This window comes from Oryza brachyantha, chromosome 1, assembly GCF_000231095.2.
Source record: "Oryza brachyantha chromosome 1, ObraRS2, whole genome shotgun sequence".
In the NCBI taxonomy this organism is placed as follows: domain Eukaryota; kingdom Viridiplantae; phylum Streptophyta; class Magnoliopsida; order Poales; family Poaceae; genus Oryza; species Oryza brachyantha.
Genome location: NC_023163.2, coordinates 4,554,622 through 4,565,061, shown reverse-complemented (window position 1 = coordinate 4,565,061; position 10,440 = coordinate 4,554,622). Strand labels below are relative to the sequence as shown.

The window sequence follows — 10,440 nt, the reverse complement described above, 5'->3', positions numbered from 1 at the left end:
GCAGGTTTTCGTTCCTCGCCGATATCGATATGATCCGCCGTGTTGCGGACACAGTTTTTTAAGCACACGGGTGAATGTCCACTTGTTGGTTGTAAGTAGGGATGAAAACGGCTCGAAAATGGACGAAAACCACCTCTATCGTTTCCGTTTCCATATTCTTTTCGCAACCAGAACCAGAACCGAAAACCCTGGATACGGTATTGAAATCGGACAATATCGAAAACGAAAACAGAGCAGATACGAAGCAAACCGAATACGGTATCGAAAATTTATCGGAATATAAAATTACCTTGAAATGACTATAAAGATATTCTCTAAAACAACATATCACATTCTCAAAGGAACCAAAAGAACACTGCATCATAAATTCTAAAATACCACGTGTCAAAAAAAGAAACATTTATGACTCATATTATGGTAGAATAAAAGTGGACATCAATTGGAGGCGGCGCCGGGGGCCAGAGGCGTCCATGGCCGGCGCTGGCGATGGGGGCAAGTGGATGGACTAGAGGCGGCGTCGGGGACTGGCACCTACGGGGTGGAGCGATATCTCGCCGGCGCCGGGGCTGACAGAGGGCAACGGGGGTGGGAGGGGACGACGGGGCTGGAAGCGGGCGGCGAGCTGGTGCGGCTAGAAGTGGGCAGCGACGCCGGCGTTGTGGGGCAGCACTGCTGCAGCCCCCTCCGCCTGCACGCATGGGTGCAGTCACCGGTCTGCCGCCTCCCGTCCGTGTAGTGGTGCCGTGGTGGCGGTGGTGGTTGGTGGCTAGGCTGCCAGCCGGCTAGCCACTTATGGGCCACCTAGGCCGATTTGGAATTTGGGCTGGGCCACTTTCATTAATTTATATGATGTTACTATTTGGAATTCTGAAAATTTTTCCGCAATTATTCCGACCGATTCCGCGTTCCGCCGGATAGTATGCTTATCGTATCTATTTCCGTTTCTGAAATAAATTCTGATACCGATACATTTCTAAAAAAATTCCAACGATTGGTTTCGTATCCGAAAATCGGTCCGGATTCTGGAAAAATTCCGAACCGTTTTCACCCTAGTTGCATGTCATCTAAATAGTCATCAAAAATATGAAAAAAATTAATAATATGGATTAATATGAGTTATATCACTTCGGAAACATATAAGTTTACAACTTCTACATATGGTAACAAAAATAACAAAAATAGTTGTGAACGTGTGTATACTAGTTTTAGTTTATTTTTATTTTTTTCTATAACTTATAGAATTTAAATTTAAACTTACATGTTTGTGAAGTGATATAAATTATATTAAGCTATATTTTTAATTTTTTTATATTTTTTGATGACATATAAGCACACGGATGGATATAGTGCTAAAAACAGTTTTCCGCCGTGTTGCGCTCTGTTCGATCGTTTGTGAGCTCCCGTGTGCATGGGTGTTCCACGTCCCCTAGCATGGGCATCGATCGCTCATTGTACGGATGGCCCTTTCACACTCATTTCCCATGAGCCTTTCGTTTTCCATTTTGCTATTCAAGATCGTACACGAATGAAATTGCACGTGGCACGTGTGTGTCTGTACTGTGTAGTAGTTATTAGGGCTCTGTGCCTCGTATTTCAACGGTTCTACGTCTAACATTGTATCACGTGTTGTTAGTACAATTATAATTAAGGTGCTCCGTGCAATTGTATGTCAGCACAAATATAAATTGGTACTATAATATAAAATTATTTATTAAGATGGTCCGTGCAATTGCATGTCAGCATAAATATAAATTGGTACCATGATATAAAATTATTTATTATTTTACACATGGTTATTTTTAAAATGAGTTAAACAGTGAACTTGTTATCTCAAGATTAAAAGAAACGAACCTTACCAACTATCATTTGGTTTCCAAATTCATAGTTGTAAAAAGTCGCACCAGTCGATACCATCCTATTCCTTTGCCGCCTTTTTACTCCTGCTCCTGCCCCTAGCTACCCTTTTTCTTTGTTACCATTAGATTTTTAAAAATTGAACCAGGTCATTATTAACTTATTAGGATAATCTTTTTATACTTATTAAAAGTGCGGATAGTTACATCCACCACCATACTCCTTTGTCGCCCCTCGGCTCACCCTCTAGTTGTTCCTCTTTCTTGTTACTTAGATATGCTTATGTATGCATTGGATATTTTGTTTCAAAACATTATAAATTGCCTAGTTTGTGTGTGTCTCAATCGCTCTAAGCTCTTTTTCCTAGCAAGGTTGAGTCATGTACATGTCACCAGCTTTAATTTCTTCACGTGGCATGCTTATTATTTATCCCGCTCTACTCCTTTGTTGCCTCTTTACTCAGGCCCTGTTTAGTTTCCAAAAACTTTTTCTAAAAACATCATATCAAATCTTCGGACATCTAAATAAAGAATTAAATATATGAACATAAAAACTAATTACACAGTTATGAAGAAAATCGTGAGACGAATTTTTTGAGCCTAATTAGTATATGATCAGCCATAAGTGCTACCGTAACCAAAATGTGCTAATGATGAATCAATTAGACTCAAATAATTCGTCTCGCGGTTTCTAGACGGAATCTGAAATTTGTTTTATGATTAGACTATATTTAATACTTCAAATGTATGATAATACGCGTCGATGCGATATCCATTCTAAAAAAAATTTGGAATCTGAACGCAGCCTGGTTCCCTTGCCCACCTGACACCTTTCTTTTGTGTTGTCGTTGGAATTATGAAAACCAAGGATTGTCCTATACAGTTTTGCACAGAGCTAGAGTTATATTTGATATCTAACTCTAAAATTTTATTTCTATATTCACCATTATGTAGAGTTATATTTGGGTTACATACGGAGGCGGAACCAAGAAAAGATTAAAAGTAGGGCTCAAATGATATAATTTGTTCAATCTTTAAATTTTTGGCAAGTTTTTGAATAGATTTTCAAGGAACTAAGTTGATAAACCTAGGGTTTCAGCCCTAGCTGCCCTAGGTTTGATTCCGCCACTGGTTTACATACACAACTCTTAACTTCTATGGCAATAGATTTGGATTAGATTTCATATACAACTCTTAGATTATATTTGTATAAATATAAATGTATTTTGAATACAACAATACCAATAATATACACCATGCATTATAATAGGTTCCCACCATTATTATATAGTCTCACTTATACCGATTATAGTTTTGTTTCCTACTGTCAATTAATTATGTCACTTTGCAAAGATATTATCGTATTATCACAGATTATATATATATATATATATATATATATATATATACTCACACACACAAACATATCCTAGTTTTGCTTCCTATTAGTAAATTAAATCACTTTGGTATTGTCATACGTCAAATCAAATCTTGTGTTGTATTTTATTAACACATGTCCGTTTTGCTTCCTATTTTAAGTCACTTTGCTATTGCCATACGTGAAACCAAATCTGGCATTGTATTTCATTAATATGTACATGTCCATTTCGATTTATAATGCCGGGAAGTTTCCAACTTTTGTATTATGCTTATAACATCTCAACCATTGAAATTTATGCTTACTATGATCTAGCCATTAACGTTTTTTTTATTTTTCTCTTATTACCGTGATTTCTAGACTCTAGAGCGAATATGATGTGTTATTTCAAGGTTGTATTATATTACAATAGATAGATATATCTCTACTTTCTATAAAGTTCATTTCATTCTCTCTTCTCTTATAAAGCCACATCACCTCAATTGTTTTTAGCTTTAGGATGATACATCAATGGTGCAAATTAAGTCAGATCATCTCAATTGTTTTTAGCCTTTGAATGATTCATCAAGAGTATAAATTGGATCTCTTCTCCCAAAAGACACACTATACAACCCAACCAGTTATAAGCTATAAATAATTGATAAAGACATAAAATCGTATAAACACATGAAAAAATCATATAGTTTTCTATAAAGTTAATGTCATTCTCTCTTCTCTTATAAAGCCACATCACCTCAATTGTTTTTAGCCTTAGAATGATACATCAAGGGTGTAAATTGCATCTCATCACTTCAATTGTTTTTAGTCTTAGAATGATACATCAAGGGTGTAAATTGCATCTCTTCACATCAACTCAATTGTTTTTAGTCTTTGAATGATTCATCAAGAGTGTAAATTGCATCTCTTCCCCCAAAAGGCACATCATACCACCCAACCATTTATAACCTATGGATAATTGATAGAGGCACAAAAATATATAAACAAATGGAAAAAAATCCTACGGTAGGTAAGATAATTTTTTTAAAACTCATATCTACTATATTATCACATAATTCTCCCGCAGCAACGCGCGGGATATCCATGTAGTATTGCTAGTTAGTTACTGGCTCTTACCTAATAGAGAGACTAGCTCAGACGTTTAACTTATGAGTTGCTGCTAAATATTAAATTTAAGACTAAATTTAGCGCTTTCGATCGTAGATTTTTATCTGCATTAGCGTATAAATCACTCATACAGGCTGACGCCAAAGTTTCCATAAAAAACATATTCTGGCTGTGCTTCAAATATATATATATATATATATATATATATATATATATATATATATATAAAAGCTTTTGCAGGTGCATAAAAAAGGCTAAGCCTAGGTATAATTTTATTAAAAATACAAGCAGGAAGAATCGTGTTCCTGCAAAGCGGCAATATATCTTATAAATCGTTAAACATGTCCCTGTGAATATAGGCACTCCTTCAGAATTAGTGTGCTTACCTATATGACTTCCTTTGGAACAAAGGTGCGATTGAAAAAAAATGTCAAACGACATATTTGTAAAAAAATAATTTATAAATAATTTTGTATACGTTTGTTAAAGATCTTATTTCTATTATCTAAAGCGTCAAATATTTTATTTTTATCTCTAAATTGTTTGTATATATGTGTTAAAATACAAACAATGTTTAGCTAGTTAACTTTAAAATGATCCTAATATCTCTAAATTTATATTAGGATTTAAATACTACTAATCGCTAGTTATTTATATTATCGAAAGCGTCAAATATTTTTATCTAGAGATAGTATTGTTTATTTTTGTGTTTTTATCATTTTAAAGGGGCTCTAAATCGGACGAATTGTGGCACAATTTCACACCTCCACGCAACCCACACGAACGCAGCCATATAGCCCGACGACGACCTGCTCCGATAGTGATTGCATCATTTTAAGCAGCATATCTACATGCCAATTGTAGCGACCTTTTGTCTCCAATCATGTGCCCACGAGACTGGCATGGCGTCACATGTGTCGATTCAGATCAGAAGCTTTGGCTGTTGCTTAATACTATTAGTACGCGCTAATGAGCTTTCAGTCCACTAATGCAGTCACCAGTCAGTCAGCTACGCATGCTTAACCAGCACAGCGTAACCCCTAAGCCGCCGTGGTTTAGCCTCAGCGTTGTCAACTTAGCTACTATTCCAGTAACATGCCATTGCCGTCGTCGGTGCTATTAGCCGGAATCCTCGAACTAAATTGTGCAAATAAGTCATATGTCTCAATTATTTTTACCCTTATAATTATATATCAAGGGTATAAATTACATCTCTTCACATCACCTAATTGTTTTTAGTCTTTGGATGATTCATCAAAAATATAAATTGCATCTCTTCTCCAAAAGACACACCATACAACCCAACCATTTATAACATATGAATAATTGATAAAGACACAAAAATATATAAACACATAAAATAATCATATAGTAGGTAAGAAAAAAATTAGAATTCATATCAACTACATTATCACACAGTTTTTCCGCAGCAATGTGCAGTGTATCGATCTAGTTTTATTAGGATTTATTATCCTTGAAAAGTATTTCTATGTACCAAGAATTATATTTAAAATTGGCTGAGCGGATAGGAGACTATTATCCAATAGAGCCTGAACCTGTACAAAAATTCAGCTGCTACAGTCTTACGTCTACTTTGGAACCGGCCAAACCCTACATCATCATATACCGTTGTTGGATCTCTATTCGATTACAATAGCATAGTTAAATACTACTCTCTCCATCCCAAATTGATCATCATATAAGCAAAAAGGAAAATTCATAAATTGATTATCATATAAGAGAAGAGAGCCTATTATGCATTAATTGTAGGGCGAAGAACCCTTCGGTTCACCCGCACATTAAATGCTTACTTGTATCTGTCCAATAAGCTTTGATATGATTTGCAAATTTCAACTTTGCATGTATACATGTAGCTTGGGATTTGTGGCTCTACCTTTTTCAATGATGATTAAATAAATTCTTGTCTTTGTATCTAGACCTTATGATAGGCGAAAAACCTGGGGATGACCCAATCTTCACGGCAGTAGGTACTTGGGAAGGATAGCTAGCTGAAAATTCAGTGGGGATAACTTTCTTTATACCTGACCAAGGTTGGATGCGACCAAGCGACGGGGAGAAAGGCACCGAAGCCTTGAGGACTTCGATTCAATCTCTGAACGACCGCAGAACCACAATCCGAGACTAATCCACACAAAAGACTCGAAAGCCAAGAGCACGAATTAGGGGATCCCAGAGGATCTCTTCACAAGTCCTTGAAGAACAGGGAAGAACAAAGGTGTGTAAGACACTCAACAACTCGGCTGTAAAACCATATGGGTTCTTAATTCATCAAATGATCAAAAGATCCTTTCACAGTAGTATTTAGATGATACTTATACTAGGAACAACCCTCCTAGATGGGTATGAACTACAGTCACCACGTTGGAAGTTGGAAGGCCAAGTGGTGAAGTATTACAAAATGACTCTTGAATTCTCGCGCGTCCTCTAGTCTTCTGCGCAACATTTAGTAATTGAACCATAACTTTTGATTGAAAAGTCCGAATGATGTTCCGTTTGTCGCGTTGGAAAGTAGATTTGTTTAGCTTTCCAACCATATGTATTGTGCACCCTAGAACGTGATAGGTTTGTACAGACTTGTGCTTGAAGTTGAGGGTCTTGCAGCGTAACCTAGATTCTTACGTGTGTGACTCTTTTCATATTGGATAATATTCTTATTGTTTCTCAAGGAACTCTTCATGTCCTCCATGAATCCAAATACTAGCCTCTTGTGTAAACCTAAGTAATAGTAGAGTACTCGACTTAGGCAGTATATAATTCTCATCAATATTGAAATATGTTTCAGCTAGGAGCGAGTTAACCTCTTGTTGTAATTTCTTTGCACGACTACGTGTGATAGGTCCTCTCAATGGTGTAACGGATTGGCCCTCTTCAGTAGTTGAGTTGGTGGCACGAATTGAGTTGTCCAACTTAGCATTTAGGGGCATATCACCTTATATGATGATCAATTTAGGATGGAGGGAGTATTATTTAATATTATTTTTAGCCCAAAGACTTCATTTTTGAGGAATTATTGTATTGGAGTTTGTTAATGTATGAGGACAGTGTACTAGGATTTAAAAAGGTATTGAACAAATGCATTGGAATTTGGAAAGTTGAAGGACACTTTAGTCTTTGTAGCCGCTATAGGTACATAGGAGGAAGCCTAACAACCAAGTCTCGTGGGGACGGAGAAAGGATATTACAATTCTAGGTAAACATAATAAAATTTCTGAAATTTTATGGTTACTGGGAAAGTAACTCACATACGTATGTACCAAGCTTTATTTTCTACTACCTTCACCCCCATTTTTTTTTTGTTTTTTAGAAGAACGTTTCCCAAATTAAATAGAAATAACTATACAAATTTAATAAATAGATTTATTTGAGTTGACATGAATGTTTCTGAAATATGAGTTAGATTTTTTATAAATTGAGTTAAAATTTATTGGAGTTAAGTTGAAAGCTTCTACAAGTTCAGTTGGATTTTTTTAGTTGAGTTGAAAGTTTTACGATTGGAGAATCATCTTAATTAACTTTATTACTGTAACAAGAGATTGCAAACCGAACAAAAGAAATATGCAAACCGAACAAAAGAAATATGCGATATGATTGTACGCGTAGGAGAGAAGAACGAAGGTGGTAAAAAATCACAACGCTCGTAAATCACTAATAATAGGAATAATTAATCATGCTAAGAGCATTCTCAGCATTACATCTATCCCATCCTCCATCCTCGATCTTGAAAATAGAGGATGAATGCTAAAAATTAAGCTTCAGCTCAACATTCATCCTATCACTGTTTTTGGATGTCATCCATATTAAAATAGAAAAACTCCATATTTTGATGTTTATCTCCATCCTCCAAAGAGAAATGGAGAATGTCATATATGGATGATCTACTTGATTAAAAAGATATATGAAGGATAAAACTATTTTAAATGATCATCCAAATAAAGATATAGATAACCAAATTTAGATGAGCTATGCTCTAAGCACTAACAAGCTGGCCCATTCTTATTTCTGGCATGGGCAAGTTGCACGGAACTTGGACTCTCAGAGAACACATGCAAACTAACACGGGAAACTCTTTTAAGCACACATGTGGATGTCTATCTGTATACTTGCATATTATCTAAATAGTCATCAAAAAATATAATTTTTTATAAGATAAAGTAATATAAGTTATATCACTCTACAAATATGTAGGTTTAAATTCAACTTCTATAAGTTGTAGCAAAAAAGATAAAAATAAACTGAAACTAGTATACACATATTCATAATTATTTTTGTTACCACATGCATAAATCTAATTCGAACTTGCATGTTTATGAAGTGATATAACTCATATTAATTTATCTTATTAATTTTTTTATATTTTTTTATGACTATTTAGATGACATACAGGCAACGAGTGGACCTCCACCCGTGTGCTAAAAAACTGTCTAAACTAACATCCCCTCTAAATTAACAAAGTGTTTGATTCCGTAGCTTCTCTGTATATTATGGGAGAGACTCCACAGAGCTTGAGGCTGCAGCGCCCTACGCATTATGGTAATCAGCACAAGCTCGGCCGGCGCAATGGAGTCGCTGCACGGGCTCGTAGACCTCCGCACGGCGGCGCAGTTGCTGGCTGCAGCGGCGGCGTTGTACATCCTCATTGAGCACCTGTCCTACCACCGCAAGAAGGGCGCCTTGCCTGGGCCGCCGCTCGTCGTGCCGTTCCTCGGCAGCGCCGCGCACATGGTGCGCGACCCAGCCAGGTTCTGGGAAGTGCAGGCGGCGCGCGCTAGCAAGTCCGGCGCCGGGCTCGCCGCTGACTTTCTGATCGGCCGTTTCATGGTCTTCATCCGCGACTCGGAGCTGTCCCACCGCGTGTTCGCGAACGTCCGGTCCGACGCCTTCGTCCTCATCGGCCACCCGTTCGGCAAGAAGCTCTTCGGCGACCACAACTTCATCTACCTGTCCGGCGACGACCACAAGGACCTGCGCCGCCGGATGGCACCCAACTTCACGCCGCGCGCGTTCGCCACCTACGCCGCCATCCAGCAGCGCGTGATACTCTCCCACCTCCGGCGGTGGCTCGACCGGAGCGCCGCCAACGGCGGCAAGGCCATGCCGATACGGGTGCCCTGCCGCCAAATGAACCTCGACACCTCGCAGACCGTATTTGCGGGGCCGTACCTCACCAAGGAGGCGAGGGAGAGGTTTGAGGAGGACTACAATCTCTTTAACGTCGGTCTCACGGCCCTCCCCGTTGACCTGCCGGGGTTCGCGTTCCGGCGTGCGAGACAAAGCGTGCCGAGGCTGGTGCGCGTGCTCGACAGGTGCGCGCGGGACAGCAAGGCGCGGATGCGCGCCGGCGGCGAGCCGGAGTGCCTCGTGGACTACTGGATGCAGGAGACGGTGCGGGAGATCGACGAGGCCAAGGAGGCAGGCCTGCTGCCGCCGGCGCACACCGACGACGGGGAGCTGGGGAGCTTCCTGTTCGACATGCTCTTCGCGGCGCAGGACGCCTCCACCTCCTCCCTCTGCTGGGCCGTGTCGGCGCTGGACTCCCACCCGGACGTGCTCGCCCGCGTGCGCGCCGAGGTGGCCTCCCTCTGGTCCCCCGAATCTGGCGAGCCCATCACCGCCGAGAAGATCGCCGAAATGAAGTACACCAAGGCCGTAGCTCTCGAGGTGGTCCGGCACCGGCCGCCGGCGACGCTGGTGCCGCACATCGCCACGAAGGAGTTCCAGCTGACGGAGTGGTACACGATCCCCAAGGGCGCCATCGTGCTCCCGTCGGTGTACGAGTCGTCGTTCCAGGGGTTCCCTGACCCCGACGCGTTCGACCCGGAGCGGTTCTTCTCGGAGGCGCGCAGGGAGGACGTGGTGTACAAGCGCAACTTCCTCGCCTTCGGCGCCGGCCCGCACCAGTGCGTCGGGCAACGCTACGCCCTCAACCACCTCGTCCTGTTCATGGCGCTCTTCGTCTCCGTCGTCGACTTCCGGCGGGACAGGACGGAGGGCTGCGACGAGCCCCTCTACGTGCCGACCATCGTGCCGAGGGACGGCTGCGCCGTTTACCTCAAGCAGCGGTGTGCCAGGTTTCCATCGTTCTGA

At 40.3% G+C, this 10,440-nt stretch overlaps 1 protein-coding gene across 1 annotated transcript; it reads left to right on the top strand.

Annotated features, from left to right (window-relative positions):
- Positions 1-8,910: 8,910 nt before the first annotated feature.
- Positions 8,911-10,440, top strand: LOC102711741 (cytochrome P450 710A1-like). Its single transcript, XM_006643836.3, has one exon. The coding sequence runs from the start codon at positions 8,914-8,916 to the stop codon at positions 10,438-10,440; it is 1,527 nt and encodes a 508-aa protein (XP_006643899.2). The 5' UTR covers positions 8,911-8,913.